Source organism: Ursus maritimus, unplaced genomic scaffold (genome assembly GCF_017311325.1).
Source record: "Ursus maritimus isolate PB19 unplaced genomic scaffold, ASM1731132v1 scaffold_4, whole genome shotgun sequence".
Classification (NCBI taxonomy): Eukaryota; Metazoa; Chordata; class Mammalia; order Carnivora; family Ursidae; genus Ursus; species Ursus maritimus.
Window position 1 is genome coordinate 71,511,550 of NW_024426552.1, and position 22,049 is coordinate 71,533,598.

General features: G+C 40.7%; 1 protein-coding gene and 1 non-coding gene across 2 annotated transcripts in view; one reads left to right on the forward strand and one right to left on the reverse strand.

The window, feature by feature from the left end:
• Positions 1-22,049, forward strand: part of ATP13A4 (ATPase 13A4) — a 138,848-nt gene that overhangs the window by 26,206 nt on the left and 90,593 nt on the right. The window contains exon 7 of the mRNA XM_008705149.2: positions 20,519-20,692. Coding sequence (XP_008703371.2) covers positions 20,519-20,692 — 174 coding nt within the window. The remainder of the gene's footprint in view (positions 1-20,518; positions 20,693-22,049) is intronic.
• On the reverse strand, positions 16,316-16,400 carry TRNAR-UCU. The gene is given in 2 exon segments: positions 16,316-16,351; positions 16,364-16,400. It is a non-coding gene; the product is annotated as a tRNA-Arg (tRNA).

Genomic DNA, 22,049 nt, shown 5'->3' on the forward strand with positions numbered 1-22,049 from the left:
TCTGTGAAGAAGTTAGAAAAGGGCTTTTAAAACATACATATTTATTTTTCAGATGTTTAAAGTGAAACATATTTGGTGATTAAAGTGTGTAATACAGGGGCGCCTGGGTAGCTCAGTTGGTTAAGCGGTCAGCTCTCAATTTAGGCTCAGGTCATGATCTCAGGGTCCTGGGATTGAGCCTCTGGTGAGGCTCCCTGCTCAGTGGCTAGTCTGCTTGGGATTTCTCTCTCCCTCTCTCTCTGTCCCTCCCCTGCCTCTTGCGTGTTTGCATACACGTGCACTCTCTCTCTCTCTCTCAAATAAAGAAATAAATCTTAAAAGAATAAAATAGAATGTGCTCAACACAGATGTAAAAGAAGAATCACGATGATTCCATCACCCAAGGCAAATGTCGTTAGTATTTTATCTGATACATTTATCTTCCAGTCTTTTTTGTTTGTGCCTCATCATTTTTCAATTAAATTTGAAATGGTACTGTATACTTTTATGTAGTCTCTCTTCACTTAATATTATTACGTATATCTTTCCTCATATTATTAAAATACTTAATAATTATTTTAATGCCTATATAATATTTAATAATTACCCTAGTCTTTTATTCAAAGATTGTTTTCTATTTGCTACTACTATTAATATTGCAGTGAATGTCTCTGCATGCAAGTCTTTTTTCTGTGTTTTGCATAAGTTAGCAGCATTGCTTTTTTTTTTTTTTAAGACTGAAAGTCTTTCCTAGTGGCCTAAAATCATACCCTTTGGAGGTGTGCACATTCTTTCAAAAGCGCCCTCAGCAGTAGAGATCTAGGCTTATAAGGAATTGCCAGGATGAGATCTGCTTCTGATGTTCAGAAAGGCCGTGTTTGCCACTGTCTATCCCAGAGAACTACTAGGAAGTTGCGAAGCTTCTATTTATGTAATGGCTTTTCAGGCAGGAAGCATCAAGTGCATATAAAGGGTCAGTTCTAACCATAGCAGACAATGGGGCTCTAGTAACAAACTGCGGGGACTTCATATTTCATTTCAGAAAATTTCCCATGTAGCTTCCTCCTGCTGTTTCCACTGTAGGAGGAATAAGTAAAAGCTAGAATGCCTATTATTTTGGTAGCAAATTCTATCCCCTGTGGTCACAGTTAGAGTATCTGTTCTTTCATAAAGGCCTGATTGTGGGGGCCTTCAACCTTCTGGGGAGAAAAATCTAATCATCTTTCTTCTGAACTTTTACACAAGCTCCCAGAACAGGAAAACAATTTTGTTTTTGAGTTTTAACATTATGAACTAATTGCCTACAGAGTATCCCAATTGAAAAATAGCCAAATAATATACAAATAAAAGTGGAGTATTTCATTACCCCAAGGGAGGATATGCTTTTCTATTTAATTTTTAATGATTTATTGGTTAACTACTCACCACTATATCTTCAATGCTTAGAAAAATTACAAATACACAATATATATTTTTGGGGTAAACGAATGAATGATGGGTGAATATAGCTAGTTACAGTTACACTTACACTCTAAAACTGTATGCAATAGCATACAGATCTAAAGGCAAATAAGGATTAGAATTCAGAGAAAGAGGCTTGATCTACTATACTTCACTCTACCTATTACGTAGAATCAACTTTCCAGCAGCCCAAACTTTGTCTGACTTTCTCCTGCTCATTATCTCACCCATCCAAGCTTTCCTTAAATGCCCTCAGAAAAGGAAACTTACCGTAAGACAAGTCATTTCCTTGTGAGACAGAGTGACTATTATAAAGACTCTTCCTATGTTGAACTGAAATATGGTTCCACCAACCTGAATGCATTAGTCCTACTTCTTTTGCCTTTTGGGGCCACCTGTCAAAAATCAACTTCCTTTTCTCAGGCCTTTAAAAATCGTTCCTACATGTCCCCCATCTTCGTTCCTCCTGGCATCTCTTCTCCAACCTAAACACACTCAGTTTCTTCAGCCACCCTTCATGTGGCATAGTTAACATTTCTTGACTACATCCTACGTCTTGTGCCCATTGCCGAGCATTGCCATGTGATGCTTTATTCACAGTAACCTCATCGGGTAGACACTATCACTATAGGCGCAGACCAAATGTTCCCGTCGTTTCTTTGTGGCGGGGGTCCACAAACTATTGACTGTGGGTGACATCTGGCTCACTGACTTATCTGCCAATAAAATTTTGTTGGAAAACAGCCTCCTGCATTGTTTACAGATGGTCTCTGGTTGCTGTTGTACTACGGTGACAGAGCTGAATGGGTGTTGGAGAGACCACGTGGCTCAGAAGCCTGAAAATACTTTCTATCTGGTACTTTACAGAAGAAGTTTGCAGATCCTACCCTTTTCCTTCTGAACTTTCTTTTTTTCCCCTGATCTTATTATTTTTTTTTTAAAAAACCTTTTCTTTATTGCCATAGTAAAATGTCACTTGTTAGGGTTGTCCAAATTTTGCATCCACCAGTGATGGTTTAGAAGAGTTCTGGAAGGGATTGGGCTGGGTGGTGTTTAAGGATTTGACTGGCTGCCAGCGTGGTGAGTAGATACTTACAAACTGCTGTGGTGGAAAGCACCCAGTTTGGAAGCCTGTGTTCTTTCTAATCTGGGTTCTTCCATGAACTGTTCATTTCATGTGAGGCGTTTCCCCTTGCCTGGCCTCTGTTGTTGTCCATCTCTAAATAGACCTAGATCCGTAGGATCTGTCTGATGTAGTTACATACCTATCTTCATTTTGAGGTTGCCCAGACCCTTACGTAGCAGCACGAACATTGGTGTCCAGATGTATAAGAAGCTTCCCCTGTTGGAAATAGTACAGCCATGGATAACCAAGAGCCAGTGGATCCTTAGATTCCCCAAATCATGGAATTTCAGATAGAGAAAAACACTCAAAGATAATCTAGTCCAACACATTTCACTTTTTAAAAGTTTTTTTAAAGATAATTGTAGATTCACATTCAGTTGCAAGAAATAATACACAGAGATTGTATGCTTTATCCATTTTCCTCCATTGGTAATATCCTGCAAAACTATAGTAAAATATCGCAGTCAGGGAATTCATGCTGATAGGTCAAGGTACACAGCATTTTCATCATCACAACTACCCTTCATTTTGCCTTTTTATAGTTACATCCATTTCTTTCCCATCCGTCCCTGCTCTGTAAGTCCCAGCAACCGCTATTCTGCTTTCTGTTAATTTTCTCATTTCGGGAATGTTCTATACATAAGATCATACAGTATGTGAACTTTGGTATTGACTTTTACTCAGCATAATTCCCTGGAGATTGATCTAAGCTGTGGTGTGTATCAATACTTCATTCCTTTTGATTGCTGAGTAGTTTTCCATGATATTTCATGGTGCCACGGTTTATGTAAACCATTCATCCATTGAAAGACATGGTAGTTGTTGCCAGTGTTTGGCTATTATGAATAAAATTGCTGTAAACATTTGTGAATAGGTTTTTATGTGAACATAGGTTTTTATTTTTCTGGGATAAATGCTCAGGAGGGCAATTGCCAGGTTGCATGGTAGTTGCATATTTAGTTTTTAAGGAAACCACCAAACTGTCTTCCAGTGTGGTGGTACTATTTGCATTCCCACCGGCAATGTATGAGTGATCCTGGTTCTCCAAATCCTCATCAGCACTTGCTGTTTTCACTATTTTTTATCTTAGCCATTTTGACCTTTGATCTCTAACCATTCTCTATATAGCTATATAGTAATATCTCATTGTGGTTTCAATTTGAATTTTCTTAATAGCTAATGACTTTGAATATCTTTTTGTCTTCTTATTTGGCATGTGTATTTTCATGTCTTTTGTGAATTATCTGATCGAATTGTTTGGTATTTTACTGTTGGGATTTGAGAGTACTTTGTGTATTCTAGGTACTTGTTCTTTATCGAATATGTGGTTTCAAATGTGTTTGTAATGTGGATGTCCAGTCGTCCCAGCACTATCTGTTGAAAAAGCTGGGGTTTTGTTGTTGTCGTTGTTGTTGTTGAACTGCTTCGGCACATCTGTCAAAAATCAGTTGGGCAGAGTTATGTAGGTCTGTTTCTTGGTTTTTATTCTGTTCCATTGGTCTATGTGCCAGTGCTATACAGTCTTGATTAAGGAAGTATATAATAATGCTTGAAATAGTGTAGACTTATTGCTTCCACTTCAGCCTATTTTTTCAAAATTATTTTAGCTGATATTGTTCATTTGCTTTTCCTTATAAATTTTAGAATAATTTTGTTTATATCTTCAAAAAATCTCACTGAGATTTTGATAGGAATTGTGTTAAATCTATATGTTAATTTGGGGAGAATTAAAATCTTTGCTAGGTTAAGCTTTCTACAACATGAACATGGTTTATCTCTCCATTTATTTAGAATCTTTGATTTCTCTTATCAGCATTTTGTAGTTTTCAAAATGCAAGTCCTGTATGTGTTTTGCTAGATTTATACCTAAGTATTTCATATTTTAAGAGATTGTAAATGATCTTGTATTTTAAGTTTTGGTATTCAGTGTTCATTACTAGGTTATAGAAATATAATTAATGGATTTTTATATGTTTATCTTGCATCTTATGACCATGATTAACTCACTTATTAGTTCTAGGAGGTTTTTTTTGTTTTGTTTTGTTTTTGTTTTTGTAGATTCCTTGGGATTTTCTATATAAAAATATGTCACACGCAAGTAGGAACAGTTGTAAATCTGTATGCTGTTTGTTTCTTTTTCTTGTCTAGCTACAACTCCAGTGCTATGTTGAATTAAGAGCAGTGAGAGTAGGCATCCTCATCTTGTTCCTAATCTCACTGGGAAAATATTCACTGTTTCATCATTAAATGTAATGGTACCTGTATGTTTTTAAAGATGCTCTTTATCAAGTTGAGGAAGTTCATTTTCATTCCTATTTCCCTAAGAATTTTTATCACGAATGTGTATGAAATTTTGTCAAAAGTTTTCTTCTGTGTCAATTGATATGATCATGTGACTTTTAAATTAAAAAACATTTTTTGGGGGCGCCTGGGTGGCACAGCGGTTAAGCATCTGCCTTCGGCTCAGGGCGTGATCCCGGCGTTATGGGATCGAGCCCCACATCAGGCTCCTCTGCTATGAGCCTGCTTCTTCCTCTACCACTCCCCCTGCTTGTGTTCCCTCTCTCACTGGCTGTCTCTATCTCTGTCAAATAAATAAATAAAATCTTAAAAAAAAATAAAAAAAATAAAAAAATAAAAAAATAAAAAACATTTTTTTAGTCTGTTAACATGGTGTATTATATTGATTGATTTTTGAGTGTTAAAGTAGCTTCCTATCCTTGGAATAAATCCTACTTGGTAATGGTTTATAATTCTTTGACCATAGTGCTGAATTCCATTTGTTAATATTTTGTTGAAGATTTTTACTTCTATGTTCCTGAAGAAGATTGGTCTACAGTTCTTTTATTTTCTTTCTCCTTCCTTCCTTCCTTCCCTTCCTTCCCTTCCTTCCCTTCCTTCCCTTCTTTTCTCTCTCCTTCCCTCCCTTCCTTCCTCCCTCATTTATTAAGCACTTACTATGTGTGAGTCCCTGTGCAAGCTATTAGGTATACAAAGAAAAGCCTTAGAGCTCAATATCTGGTGGAAGATAGATTTCAGTAGCCTAGTGCTATGACAGCAGAATATACAAGTTTCTGTGAGAACAAAGAAGAAGCTACAGCCAATTCCTGGATGACTTCAGTGTAAAAGTGCCAATTGAAAAGCATCTAGATGCATGAATAGGAGTTTACCATCAAGCCCAGTTAGGGTGAAGCACATTCCAAGTCAAGGAGACACAATGTACAAAAGTAGTGAGATGTAAAGGAACAAAGCACATTCCATTCGGAGAACTGAATGTAGCTTGGCCAAGCTGGTGTGCAGGGTGTATGTGTGTGGTGGAGTGGGACGCGGAGAACAGAGAGTTGAGGCTGAAAAGATAGTGTGGGGTGGATTAGGAAGAACTCTGCATGCCATTCTAAAGGAATTTAAGTGTTTCAAGTAGGTAACCAACCATACTGGTTTGCCTGGACTTTCTGGGCATTAAGCACTAAAGGTCACATCCTGAGAAGTCCTTCACTGTTGGCCAAACTGGAATGGTTGGTCACTCTAACAAAAAATTGAAATCAGATGTCTACATTAGAAAGGTAACTCTGTAGCAATGTGCACAACAGTGTAGAGAGAAGTGAAACTGGGACATGATGGCGCTTGCAGTGATTCTAGTGCGAGCACTGGTTAAGCTAATAAGGCAGGAGTACCAGGGATGGAGGAGAGGAGACTAATTTGAGAAATATCTAGGGGTCGTGATCACTAGACCTTGGACTAATTAGATGTTAAGGGGGAAGGAGAATATTAAAGGGGATTCCTAGATTTCTGAGTCGTGTAACTGGATGTATAGTGATGGTGGCGGTGATAATGTGGGGAGAGAGGAGTCTGTGGTTAATGAGTTCATTAAACTTATGATTAGTTCTGACTGAGGAGGCATCATAGAGAGAGTTTTATATGAATGGTGTTTTTAAATTGCTAGGATTTTATTTTCCCCCTGGGAGAGGGAACAATGAGGTTGCGGGAGGCATTTGCAAAACAAAAACAAAAAACCTGCTTGAATTAAGGTATACTAATGAGTAAGATAAGATATTTCTAGGAACGGTGATAGTTACAGGATATACTCAGTTTAGGTGCAGTTTTGCCTGATATGACTCTGATTAGACTGAGGGAAATAAGAAAAGGCAAAAGCATTGTTTTGCTATAAATACAAGATAAGGCAAGACTACCGAACTGGTGTGCCATGAATGGGGTGCTAGCGGTGAGTTACAGAGGTTCTTACAGGAATGTTGAGATATTGATCCCCTCTAATTTTAGGCAGCCTCATCTATTTATGTGATCTGCACTGTGCAAATATTGTCATTTCACTATGGGTGCCATTATGTGGAAAAGATGTGGAAGTACTGTGCCAAGGAAATCCCTTCTCTTGTTGGGGTTAGAGTTAAGCTTAAATCGACTGAAAAAATACACTTCAGTTTTTATTAGAATGCAAAACAACAAAACAAAAATTAAGTTTGCATTTCTTTCTGCCTCATAGACTTAATTTTTTCCCAGCTTTTTTGAGATGTAATTACATGTAACATTGTGTAAGATGAAGGGGTACAATGCAATGATTTGATATACGTAGATATTGCGAAATGATTAAGTTCTTTATAAACAAAAACTTTGGATCTTTTTTCACCATTCCCTTGTGGGACAAATGTTATTATTTCTAAAAATATGTATACCCATTAAAATAAAAGCAGCTGAAGATTGGCCATTTGTCTGCTGTGTTTGAAATTAGTGGGAATGTAACTACTAGTATTTGAACTCTTGCAGAATGACTGGCCCTTTAATAAGTCATTATTATGAAATAGGGAAAGAGTTTAATTAAAAAAGAACCAGGAAAGTACACTGATGCTCATATAGGAGTGTGACATTTCTTCTTTTTATTGTAAAACATATTCTTATATGTCTATATAACAGTGCACAAATACTTCTGTACAGATCAATGGATAACTATAAGGTGAACATTTAGTAACCATAGTCCAGGTTAAGAAATAGAATAATGCCTAACCAGGTTGGGAAAACCAGTTGTAGGGGACATTAATGTGACGTTGTGAAATTTGACTATGGTTTGGGTATGAGTTGAGATAAAAACTCACTGACCTGGAAAAAATGGAGGCCAGTGAACAAAAACCACGTTGTAAAAGAGCATTTACAGTATGGCTTCATTTTGGTAGAAGAAACAACATATATTCAGTAAGTTGTTAATTGTGTTAATCTCTGGGTTGTGGGAATGTCGAGTTTTTATTTGTATTTTTATCTTCTGATCTTTAAAATGTGTATGTATTGCTTCTGTAATAATAAAAACATACCACTTCCCCCAAGATGATGTCATAAATATCTGGCCCAGTATTTAATGCTCTGAATTATCCTGTATCAGTTGGGTGTGGCATCCCGGGATATTTGAAAAAGGTAGAAATTCTGGTCCCCCTTATGCCCCACTCTTCTCCCAAACAATTTTCCATTCTTATCAAGTTACTCATTTCCCCGTTGCCTATCATAATTTTACCTTTTGCCACGTCTGTCCATTTGCTTGAAATTCTTCAGCATATTAGGAGGTCCCTCTTCCGTCAGCCACACGCAGAATCATGCGTCACTGCTTGACGGTGACGTTTTCTGGAACAATGAGAAACCTTCCCCAAGGCTGTGCTCACTTCTGAATGCCAGTTATGGAAATGAATCTGGTTGTCTTGTCACCCTGGGAAATTCTGATGCTCAGTTGATGAATATGGCACAGTGGCTGGGGAGTCACACTGCGGTACGGTAGCTCCCATTCTCGGGGTCAGACTTGGGGGTGGGCAGGTAGCATGCTCCCTCTTCTAGAAGGCTATCTGATAGTTCTCCAGCAGGTGGTCTGCACAATCTGTTGGCACCACTTTGCACAAATGGTACATCAGAAACCATCTTTTATATTTCCTTAAAATAATAATGAAGCTTGAGTGAAGATCAGGCGGGCAGCTTTGAGGTGAAGGCAGGCATCTCCACGGAAAGGATTTATGATGTGTACCCCCGAGAAACTGCAAGCCGTCACAGAGTTGGTGTTAGGAAAGTTCTTGTTACAGTAACTACAGATCTCAAAATTTAGAGAGGTTCAAGAGATCATGTAATCCAACCCCCTTTCTGACTGATGGAGAAACGGAGGCCCAGAGAGGGGAAAGGATTGTTTCATAGGACCACAATTCAAACTTGAACCCCATCTTCAAACCGATTTTTTTTTCCTATGCTAGTGGTTGCAAAATTATGGGGTATGACTCTTGATAAGTGTTAAAGTTATTGCTTTGGGTTCAAGGCCATGCATGCCCAACAAGCACTGGTAGAACCTTCAGAAGCAAAAGTAGAATTCAGTCATTTGAGAGTGTGTGGCAGTCTTTGAAATGTCATAGAAATGTGCAAAAAATAGATACAGCCAGTTTAATAATAATAATAATAATAATAATAATAAACCCGTAAGATCATTGCCTGAGTCAGAAGAGAGAACGTTGCTAGCACCCCAGAGGTTCTCCTGGGTCCTGCCCTAGCTGTGACCCATCTCTGCTGTCTGCCTCCACTCCATGCAGACGTGACCTCTCACCTGGCTTGTATAATTATTATTTTCCTGCCTTTAAAAATATTTTTTCCAACTATGTATGCATCCCATAACAAAATTTTTAGGTTTCTGTGATTAAAATCACACTGATTATATTCTTTTGTGTTTTGCTGCTTCTGCTTATTATCTGGTGAGATGTATGTTACTGCACAAAATTATAGTTTATTTGCATTGTGTCAGAGTATATCATTGTAAAACTATACTTTCTAAAATGACAATTCTATTGTTGATGGACTCTTGGATTGTTTCCAGATTTGAATTTTTCTTGTTTATGTCTCCTGGTACCCAGGTACACAAGTTTCTGTAGAGAAGATTCAAGTAGAGTGCTGAATCACACAATGTGTGTATCTTAACTTCGCTGTATAATGCCAAGTGCTTTCCAAAGTGGTCTTGATAATTATCTCTCACCAGCAATGCTAAGAAAGGATTCCTCTTTCTAAAAACGGGGTGGCCGTTGTTCTAGTGCATGCTTTCAACTCACTTCCACCCTGTGGAAAAGATTTCCAGCCCTGTCAATGAGAGAGCATGGTAATATAGTACTTTTCAAAATGATTTTTATCTACACAGGGCCTGTTTAGGCACAAACTTGTAATGGAAATCAGTATACTTATATTGATTTTATGTTGTTTGTACAGGTAGAAATGGAGTTGTTCTGGTTGAAAGGGTAGTGTTTGGTGCGTGCGTGTGTGCTAAGTGGGAGGGAGCTCGGAGTATACCTGCTGGGCCCCAGCCTAATGTCTGGCACCTGGTGTAATTATTAGTAGAGTTGTCTGAAAATGGTACAGCCTTCCCCAGGAAGTACAGTTTGCTTCATTGGAGGTGTGGGAGTTTCACATTGTGAAAGAAATACAGGCTCATCTCTGATCTTTCTCTCTCTCGGAGTTCATGACAGCATATTCTCCCTCTTTTATTTTCTAAAATCCTATGGTAAGTAACAAATAATCATAGCTGGGGAGAAAGACAAATAATAATACTTAGGAATACAATTTATTCTTGGGATAAATTCTCTATCAGTCAAAAAGTAGGAGGCTGACTTTGGAAGGAGATCATTGCTTTTCCTCTCTTCTCTCTCTATGTGCCTTTATCTGAGAATTCTCTTAAGATCTCAGCTTTTGGGGGGCGCCTGGGTGGCGCAGCGGTTAAGCGTCTGCCTTCAGCTCAGGGCGTGATCCCGGCGTTATGGGATCGAGCCCCACATCAGGCTCCTCCGTTGTGAGCCTGCTTCTTCCTCTCCCACTCCCCCTGCTTGTGTTCCCTCTCTCACTGGCTGTCTCTATCTCTCTCAAATAAATAAATAAATAAATAAATAAATAAATAAATAAATAAAATCTTTAAAAAAAAAAAAGATCTCAGCTTTTGGGGTGCCTGGTGGCTGAGTCAGTGAAGCGTCTGACTCTTGGTTTCTGCTCAGGTCATGATCTCATGGGTCATGATCTCATGGGTCATGAGATTGAGCCCTGTGTTGGTCTCCACGCTCAGCAGGGAGTCTTCTTGAAGATTCTCTCCCTCTGCCCCTCCTCCCACTCACTCTCTCTCTCTCTCAAATAAATAAATAAATCTTAAAAAAAGTCTCAAAAAATTTAAAAAAAAGTCTCAGCTTTCTTCCTTGAGAAACGTTTGGCTGGATGTTTGCTATGATTCATCAGGTGTTAATAGTCAATGATTACCATGTTTGGCCTCTCTGTTTACCAGTCTGATAATATTCTGATCTAAGGAATTACCATATAATTGGAGCCATTGGTGCACTCAAACAATATCTGTGGGCCTACTGTGTGCTAGGAACTGTTCTACTTTGTGCCAGGGATTCAGCAATGGACAAGATAGGCCAAAGCTCTGCTCTCGTGGAACTTACATGCTTGGAACAGATCACAAAAAAATAAATAAAAATATCAGATGGAGATAACAGCTTGTAGAGGTTTAAAATAGGATGATGTGCTAGAGAGTGATGGGTGGCTTCCTGAGACCCTGTGGTCAAGGAAGCCGAGATCTCAATGATAAGGAGGGGCCAGACATGTCAGGGCATCCCTCAGGGTTTAATAATTAATCTTAAGTCTAATTGCCCTCATAGTAACAACAGCCTATATTTGAATAATTCTTCTACCACTGTTATTCCATTTCATTGTCATAACAGTTTTGTGAACATTAGTGTTCTTAACTTTTAGATGGGGTAATGACTTCCGGATGATAAAATTAGTAAACGGCAAGACCAAAATCAGTCTTAAAGCCAAGTGTTTGGCCTTTAAATGTGGCCTTTTCCCCTGTCCTGCCCAGCCTTGGGTCTTTATCCTCTTCAGTGAGTAGGCTGCCCAGACGAGCCAGTAGTCCCACATACTGGCCTGTTTGTACTTCGTCTTACATCACTTAGACATCATTAGAAGAGAAGTTTTAATTTCAGCACCATGCGAGAACCTAGAAAATACCTCTTGCCCAAGAACACCAGACCAGTAGATTAGGAGGTTGCTGGCAGAAACCATCGTCTGGTTGCTGGGTGGAGTCCCTCTTGCTTATTTCCTCTCCCTCTGCAGTTTGAGCTCGTGAAAACCTGTTTAAGGGGAACCTAAGAACTTGTCTGGGCAGCACCTCCACCAGCTCAAACGTGAGCAATTAGAAAGAGTTCACACCGCGTCCCCCATGACACCTGCCAGATGAGGATGTCAGAGAGCTGAGGATGGAATGTCTTCAGGAGAGGCAGGCAGGGGCGGGGAAGGAAACAGTTTTAAGTAAGAAGGACCTGGCTCTGTTATCTACCAGCAGTGTGACTAAAGGTACATTCTTTAACTTCTTTGAACTCTACCTTCCTTATTTCTTGCCCCGGCTGATATTAACTTCCTTATAGAGTTGTGAGGATTAAATCAGAATGTGGAAGAAATAAATATTTAGGGTGACAAGGACATACCAGAAGTTTTTTACATGCACTGATATTTCATGAGCTTCAGCCAAGCTAGATGGACAATTATTCACAGGGCAGGGTATTACCACCCTGTCTGCCACTGATGGGTGGGACAGTTTGCTTTTCAGACAGCCAACTGGTATGACAAAGAGGAGTTTCCACAAGCTGGCAGCATCCTGGGCAGAGAAGAAATTCTGCTTAGTCAGATGACACCAAAGTCCCACACACATCCCTTCTTCCTGTTCCCATAATCGGACTGCTGCCTAGCTAGAAAGCCCATAGGCAGTGGCCTCTTCCCCTGACTTTCCTTGGGCCCCAGTTTTAGGGAAGCCGTGAGAGGTCCACTTGCTGGGTGTGGAGCGGGAAAGATGGAGGTGTAGATTTTAAGGGGTCAGCAACTTTTGGCCACTGGGTAGCTGGAGTAGAATACACATCCCTGAATCCCAAAGTCCCTCCCAAAAGTGCATTATCTGGCCTGACATGACTGGGTTAATTGTAACACCACAGTACACTGACCTTCTGCCTTAAACTGACATTTTGTCCTGAAATACACCTCCATGTTTTCAGACTCCACACCTTTGCTCCGGGCTACTTCCTCCAATTGGAGTGACTTTTCTTCTACCCTCGTTTCCTGACTCTTGAAATTCCAATCCTCTCCAAGTCTACCTCCAGGAACAAGGCTCCAGGAAAGCGTTCCTAATTATCATCTCAGTTGGACATCCTCATCTCTTTGAACCTAACAGCATTTTTCTTCCAGTGTTTTTCAGATGACACTTAATGTTTATGCCCAGAATTATATTTTAATTAATTAATTACTAAGTTATTTAATTCATCATCTCCCTTGTCAGCCCCTGGAGGGTGGGAAACTTATCTCTAGCAGACCTACTTTGCCCATGGCCTTAGACAGAGTGGGCAATTTGAGTCGAACTTCAGGAAAGACACCTGAAGACTTTATGCTGGGACGTAGCATCTAAACATTTTATGATGCGTTCCTCAGTTCTGGGGCCTGACACCTGACACAGGTGTCATTCCACTGTTTCCCACGGTAATTGTGTAAAGTAAGGCTTTAGCAAGAGAACCAGGAGTCAATGGCCAGAGAGATGACATTCCAAAGCTAGGAATGAGAGAGAAGTGAGAATCCAGAGCTGGGAGTGAAATTAAGTGACATTCCAACTATTTGTCATGGGATAGTGAATGGTGGCCAGGTCACTAGACTCCTAAGGATCCCCTCAAGGCACAAGCTTGCCATGAGTTAATGGATATCAACATTGTTAATAAAAGTTGTACTCAGCTTTAAGTAGTGATACATTTCTTTATTTACAAAGTATTTTTTAGTTGATATAGTGATATTTTCTTTATCCATTTCTAATATATATATATATTAAAAATATATATAATTTTTTAAAAATTTTTAAAAATAATTTAAAATAATTTTAAAATAATTTTTAAAATTAATTAAAAATAATTTTTTTTAATTTTAAAAATAATTTTTTTTTTTTTGTAGAGGGATTTCCAGACTGGGAAATTAGTATAGTTCCCTCATAGGTAATTGTGAACACACCTTTTTGTCCAGGGAAGGAGGCTGGGCAGCAGAGGTCCATACCAGTTTGTTCTTGTAGCCCAGGCCCTTGTTTTGCCTCTGTTGAAGGGAAAGAGTTTGTGAGACTCGGTTTTACTTTTAGCATCTTCTCAACTCTCAGACAATAAGGAAGAAGAAAAAGAAAAATGAAAGTGCTTGTGCAAGAAACCTAGCCTCAAAGATTAACTTGAGTGTAATGCAAATACATTTCCTAATGACCAAAGTAGAGCAGTATCTTGAGGTTGTTTATGTTTCCTTTTCCCCGTACCTTGGAATGATTTAATTTTTGGAGAGTCCAAGAAATGGATACAGTTAAATTAGGGCTAGGAACAAGAAGAGTAAGGGTTCATTACCTTCCAGACTGACCTTCCTTCCCTCCTTCCTCCCCTCTTTCCTTTAGTACAGTCACTCACTGATTTATTCATTCATTCAGCACATATTTGCTGAGTGCCTGCTACATGCAGATAATGTGCCAGGTGCTAGGTAAACATATTGGAGGAAACAAACTTGAAACGATCCTGTACTGATAGAACTTAAAGTCTTGTGGGGGGTGAAAAGGAGGGAGTCGGAGCAGCAAGCAAAAAATACTAAGTACAAATTGTGAAAATTCTAAAAAAGAACTATAAAGAGTGGGTGAGATCAGGGGCTTATCATTACATAGGAGATTGGCTAAGATCTTTTTGAGAAGAACACGCTTACAGGAGGCTTCCACAGACGAGCGATAGCCAGCCATGGGAAGACCCTGAGGCGGGAATGGGCTCTGTGACTGGGGCTGGTGTGGCCAGGGCAGAACGAGGTGGTACGAGAGTGGCTTAGTTTGGGGAGGGAGGCAGGTGCAGACTACAAGGGCAATTTGCTTTCTCTCTTAGCACCTCAATTTTCCTCATCTGCAAAATGAGCTGCTGCCTCCACTACTGATCTGAGGGGGCACTTGGTGTGAAGTGTGAATCCTTTTTTACCATAGATTTCAGTATCAAAATTCTCTAGTTCTCCTCTGAGTGCCGAGGAGGACATCGAGGCACTAGGACCTAGAGACCTGCTTAGGTTAGGTGGGGAAACCCAATACCTACTCAGGTGTCTCAACCTTGGCGTTGTTGTTTGGGACCAGAGAAGTGTTTGTTGTGGAGGTTGAGGGACAGTTGTCCTCTGCACTGTGAGATGTTTAACTGCTTTGGGGGACATTTAATAACATTCTAGAAGCTATGTCAGTATCACCTCTCACCTAGTTGAGAGTGACCAAAAATGTCTCCAGCTACTGCCAAATGTCCTGTGGGGGCAGAGTCACTCCCGGTTGAGAACCGCTGGTCTACAAGATGAGGTTGTGACTCTGATGAGCAGGCCCAGTGAGGTGAGAAATGAGTCTGACATACGGGCTCAGTGTGGAGGAAAAGAGAAAGCATGGCAGGGACCATGAGAAATAGGGGAGTACCTGCTCGTTTAAAGGGGGGCATCTCTTACTCTGATCAATTCTTTCTTCCTTTTTTCCTTCAGGTGCTCACAATTAGAGTGTCTATAATCCTTGGTTCATGACACTCTCATTACTTGTCAACGCTGTGCTGCATTAATTCAGTTAGCTCTTTAATTAGTTCTTTATAATAATGTGATTACCCCACCACCCCCAACAAAAGCTAGGACCTTGACAATAGCCTACATTTGACAATGTGGTCCTGCCTTGCCTCAGTGGGGGTGACCATTGTCCTGTATCATGTCTTCTTCAATTCCTTGCTTTCTTCTATTTAAATCTATACCAAAAAATACATTTTAAATTTTGGTTGCTTTTATCTTTGTAAAAATGTTTCCATGCTTATGTAAGTGTTTGCCCTGACTTTTGTCACTTACTGGTAGGTCACTAAGAGTCATCCACATGGTGGAGTGTTGCTGGAGCTGATTTGTCTGAAGTGGTGTGTAAGATCCCATGGTAGGAATGTACTGCAGGGCCACATCCTCTCTCTCACCGAATGGTGCTGGGATAGTTCCTGGGTTATTTGGTGCTCTCCAGCTTTTTCTTCTGGTACAAGAATGTGGGTATAGTGCTGTCATGATTTCTGATTTATTTTAAAGAAAACTAGAAATCAGAATGTTATGTGAAAGTAACTGGGGGACCACTATAAAGTTCTAAGAAATGCTTACCAGGCCAAGAAGAAACCTGTCTGTAGGCCTTTCTTCTTAAGCCTCCAGTTTAAGATTTCTGGATTAGGTCATTCAGGTTGAGAATATCTCACTTTGATCTAGACGTCAAATGAACTTAAGGGAGCCTTGTGAAATCATCCTTCAGCATTAAAGAGTGTTAAGTAAGAAACTACTGAGGTAGAAATTGGAGTAGGGTGTGTGGGGGGGATACAGTGATGCAAAGTGCGTCCATTTAGTACAGGTTAGTACAGTGAAACATTCTCTTCACACCCAAAATTTGGAAATAAAGGAAAAACTATTATCTTAAGGGAGATAAACTTTTATTTTTTATTTTTATTTTTTTAAAGATTTTATTTATTTATTCGACAGAGATAGAGACAGCCAGCGAGAGAGGGAACACAGGCAGGGGGAGTGGGAGAGGAAGAAGCAGGCTCACAACGGAGGAGCCTGATGTGGGGCTCTATCCCATAATGCCGGGATCACGCCCTGAGCCGAAGGCAGACGCTCAACCGCTGTGCCACCCAGGCGCCCCAATAAATTATGGGGAGGGAAAAACTGCGACTCCACCGGGACTCGAACCCGGAACCTTTGAATGTCTTCAGCCTCTAGAAGTCCAATGCGCTATCCATTGCGCCACGGAGCCACCTGATAAACTTTTAAAAAACAAATCACTTAAACTTTCAAATATTTAATGGAGCCAGTAAAATTGTCTTAAACAGAATAAATGGCTCCCAGGCTAATGGGATTTGACTGTACTTTGATTGAATGAATTACAGTGTTTAAAGAAGCCATGTCAGTCATGGTGCGAGATGGTCAGAGAAGAGTCCAGAGCCCATTTTAAACACTATGCTTGCATAAAGGTCCACTGGCAGGACAATTACGCCCAGAGACGGTGCTGCTGGGAAGAGAACAAACCCTTACTACTTACCCATGTATTCATCCGGTTTTGTGGCGGTTACATACATCTCACTCTCTTATTCTGACCAATCTCTTCGAACTGGTGATCTTGAATCTTCTCTGTGAGGGGAGTTCTGCTAGCAGGCTCTGGGACTAGAAGGCTGAGAGCCACTCTCAGGACTTGGTGAGCCCCCAGGTGATGATATTACCTTGAAGCTTTTGGAGTCAGCCAAGGTCCTGCTCTCATCACCCTCTCATGTGCATTTCCAGAAGCATTGTCTTCACACCTCTATGCTCATAAATGCTCACCTAGTGTCGGGCTCTAAGTGCAAGTATAGAATGTAACCTCTGGAAAGATCAGCTTTGATTCAGTCTTATGAACCTTCCAGGGCAGGGTTTTACCTAGACTGTGGGAACACCCTGAGTCTCTATGGAGAAGTCTATTTGTATGCATCTGTGTGTATTTTTTCTGGTGATAGGGCCTAAGACTAAAGGGGGTCTGTTGGCTGAGGTACTTGAAACCACTGCTTTTGAGAGCATCAGTTTGACTTCTTGAGTATAGGGACTCTGCAGAGGAGAAGACCTGGACACCTGGTAGCCAATCAGTAAGTCCTTAAAAATGCGAAGGACCTAGATCTCCAGGGACAGAGGGAATGGAAGAATCTGTGGGTAGCAGGGGAGATAAAGAAAGGGACAGTGTGCTCTTTCATAATGCATGTAGACTGCCATGAGTGTAATAGTCTTTTGACATTTTCTCAATATTCTCTCTCTCTTTTTTTTTTTTTTTTTTGACGGCTGATTGATTGATTCCTTTTTGTGGGAGGTAAGGGTGGGTGGAGTGCAGAGAAGCAGGATGGCTCTCTCAAGCATTTTCAGGGACGTGGGAGGCACTCCCTAATGTAGGAAGTAAACTGCTACAGGGTCATAACAAACAGCACCATGCTAATTTTTGCAATTTTAAATCCAGTATCTATTAATAGTCCCTGCAATGCAATTTACTTCCAGTCAGTACAATTCAACTCACTTCAATAAGCAATAATTGAACACTCCTTGTCCACATTATTCTAGCCTTTCTACTAAAAGTTTGGCAATGGATTATTGGTCATGAGTTACTAACTGATGCAGTGTCCACAGAGCTGAGAGCAGGCCAGCTTTGAAAGCAACAATCTGGTGTAACTAGGGGATATTCACCTTGCCTGACTGTGACACTTCTGGTCTACTGCTGTAACAGTGTTTTTATTAACAGCACCCAATTCAGATGAAAATTTATATAGTTATTCCTCTATATAACTCTTTTATTGCTCTAAACACGTTTGTTCTTATCTGTTTACGTGTCTCTCTTTCCATTGAACAAATGAGCTCCTTGAGGCTAGAGGCATTGTCTCATTCATCTCTGTGTCTAGCACATGTCTGCTCTTTGGTGGACTCTTAAAAAGTGTTTGTTAAATTGAACTGAAATCCAAGGCAGAATGAAGAGCCTTAGAGTGGAAATGACCAGCTCACATTATCTGTCCTGTGCTGCAGAGGTCTAGACCGGAGGACTAGTTTAAAGTTACTGATGAGCTTTATGCTTTGAGAAACTTATTTAATCTCTTTCAGCTAGATGGGAGAGTAGACAAAAAGTGCTTGGTGAAGGGCTTTGAAGTGCTCAATAAATGTTAGCTGCTATCATTGTTACCAATAATAGTTGCTAATCATATCTATTATATGTAATAACTTTAAACTTCAGTTTTCTTAGCTGGAAATTGAAGATAATAATTCCTGCTTACATTATTTTGATAATAAACATGAAAATAATTTGGAAACTATAGAGGGCTCTCATTGCATAGCCCATAAAAGATGCATGGTAATAGGGATATTTGTGCTTCTAGAATTGGCATAACTCAGACATATTACATGAGGGGCTCAAATGGACAATATAAGGAGAATTTTAAATATAACATTCAAGAAATATAATACAATGGCTGGGTTGTCAGGTAGAAGTTGACCTGTTCCAAAGTGTAGGAACAGAAAAAAGCATATGGGAAGAGATGATGGGGTAGACTCAGGACAAGTATGAGATTTAGGATTGGGATCCTGCTCATTGTAGGGTCAACAAAGCATTGCTTCAGGAATGATGAAGGAGCAGAACCATTCTGGGCTTGGAAGCTGGCAAGCAAGAGCTTGAGCTTGGAACAAAATAAGATTCATGTCAAGATAGACATTCTAGTTTGCAAAATCAGCCAAGGGCTTATATTTCTAAGTTAATGTGAACATTTTATCCAAGGCATGCCAAATGTGGATAATACCTAAGGCAGACAGTCAACACCTGCATGCCCTGCTAATATGAGGAAGGCCCCCCTCCCCAAATTACACATGAAAGCAGCCTTCAGTCAAGGATCACAGAAACCCCTCTGATAATGTAGTCTTTATCAAGTGAGACAGAGAAGGTGGCTGATTTAAAGTTGCATGTTCCAGCTCCCTTGTTGTCCTAATAGGCAATCCTAGCGGAAGCAGAACTATTGACACTAGGAGTTCTTAGATCTAAATGCCAATAAACTGAGGGGTAGAATTTCAGCTCTCCTTCTGGGGAAATGGCTAAATGGCAGTAGAAGTAGCAGTACCAGCAGCATGAGCAGCAGTGGTAATAAATGCATTCGTAGCACTTACACACAGTGACTCATTTAATCTTTACCGTAACCTTGTGAAGTGGGTCCTATCACCACCCCCATATTATGGATGAGAAACTGAGGTATAGAGAGGCTCAATAACTTGCTCAAGGTCACATCCAGGAAGTGGCAGAGTTAGGCTTTGAACCCAACGTGACTTGGTCCAGAGAAGGTGCTTTTAACCAAGATATTCGACTTCTCAATTTTGGCCGTGAGAATCAATATAACATATACCTTTAACTGTGTGTGATGTAACTGGAACTGAGGCCACGAACTTCAGGGCTGGCTTTCCATTCTGTCTCAGGCTATACTTGGAAAGAAGAAGTTTGTCCAGATTATAAATTTATTAGAAGACTCTTCTCCTGCTCAGATTTGTATCGTCCAGGGTCTCAAATCCCTTCCGAGCTCACAGCAAGGACTCAATAACCCGAATAGTTCCTACGATTTTCTCCCATAGTGTAAAATTCTTTTTGCAACTGAACAAGGGTGGAGGGTGGGAATGCTCAGCTCCACCACAAGCCCCTGATGGCAGGGGCTTAGTTATTCATCCTCTTGTGGATCAAACCCTTTCATCACATCCAGACTCCACACTCAAGGCCTGGTGCCTGGTTCTGTCCTGTCCATGTGGCTGCTGGTCCCAGACAAGGGAATCATCGGTTGTTGCTGTCATCTGGTCCTCCCATCACATAGCTCATGGTCATGTCTGTGAAGGCTGTGGATCAAACCTGGGTTTGATCTAGAAGCAGAACTTCCTAGCCCTGTGACCTTGGCCAGGTCTTTCCATTCAGGCTTTCTGAGCACAGCCTTATCATTTATGAATGAGGGAATTAGTATCCTATTCAGGGAATGCTCAAGAGACTTAAGATGCTATATGCAAATAATGAATCATGGAACACTACATCAAAAACTAATGATGTACTGTATGGTGACTAACATAACGTAATGATAATAAAAAAAGATAACGTATCACCTAGCACAGTGTTTGGCACAGGGTAGCCAGGTGCTTGAATTATAGAAACTGAGTTTCCCAGTTTGATTGTGACTTCCTGGAGGCCTGCAATCCCGTGGTACTTCGTTAGGGATTCTTCTCCACTTTCTCAATACCTCCTCAACTTCTTCACTCTCTGCCCCCAGTTTTATCACCAAAATCCCAATTGGTTCATATGGTATTTACTGTGCTTAATCAACATTTGGGGTCATTTTGGTTCTTCCCCAGGAGATATTTGGCTACCGGACCCAGCGCTGCCGGAAAACCCTCTGTCTTGCTGGATCCATCTTCTCATTTGGGATTCTTCCCTTGGTGTTTTACTGGAGACCTGCTTGGCATGTGTGGGCAAGTTGTGTCCCGTGTTCCCTGCAAGAGGCAGATGTCGTGTTGCTGAGGACAACAGTAAGTGTGTATCTGACGGCCCTTTCTCCTGGACATCTCATTACAGAATGGCTATGGGTAGATGTGCACACGGCAAGTTCCCTCACAGCCGTGCATTTATTTACCAAGAGCTCAATAATTTGTGTATTGTGGGATCTCATTAAGAAGACCTACTTCACAGGGTATTCCTTTTAAACTTGTGAGTCTTACGAATAACCATCTCAATGGCTAAAAGTAATGGGTAATGTGAAGTAGTTAAGTCAGGCTCCAAGCTACAAAATTCACATGGATGCATCCCCCATGTCCTGATGTGTCATACCTATCCTAGTCCCCCTGGAGCAACTCTGCAGGAAGGGATGGAGAGGGGTAGGGAGGAGATGGGGAGCACCCCTCTGAGGAGGGTGCTGTCTTCTGCTGATTTGAGAAAGCCATGATCTTTGAGGGAGTGTGTTGCATCCTGCAGATATGCTAGGGTAAAAAAAAAAAAAATGCAGCCATCTTGTTCAGAGCTCATTGTCTCTTTCTGTTAATACAAGGTCCTGGTGTTAGGCGAGTTTCCCTGAATTGGCTCAGCTAACATTTCCTCCTTAAATTCATTACACTTAGGCAATGTGTGTTGTTCCTGTTCCTGCTGGACTGTCAGCTCCACAAGGAAGAGATTATTTCTGTTTTGCTAATTGCTGCATCCCTAGTTCCTGTATGTGGTGGGGATTCCATCAGTATGTGGTGGCTGACAGGTTGAAGTGGCTGTTCCTGTGGATGGGCATCATAATACAGTCTCACAGAATGACCCATCTCTGGCGGACTTTTCGTGAGCATTTCTCACAATGCGTCAGCCCAAATGACCCAGAATGACAACCAAATTATTGATAAATCAACCTCTGCTGGGCTGTGAGTTTCTTTTTAAACTCTCTAGGTAAACACACTATTTAATGCTGCGAGAGGGGAGGATAGCAATAAGTCTTATAACCACGAAACAGGAGGCACCTTCTCCCAAGTTCTACTATCGTTCTCAGAGGGCAATGCTCTTGCTGCTGCGGAAACAACTTCTGGAACAGAAAAGCTTTCTGCCTTTCAGAGTGTACCACCAGACTCTTTGGGTCTGGGAATGGCTGGCTGGCCAAGCTGTACTCTCTGAGATTGCTGGCAGAGTCAAGGCACAAATAGGAAGAGGAAGAAATGAGCAAGAAAATGGTAAGGGAAGGGAGGAAATGAGAGAACTGGAGGCGGAAGTGTGTAAAAGGAAAATGAAGAGTGAGAAAAGAGAAAGAAACATCCAGTAAGAGAAATAAACAAATTGTCAACCAACAGGGAATGAATGTACGGCTTGGGATTCAGAGTCAAGAGGTCCTAGCACCCCAGATGTGTGACACCTAAC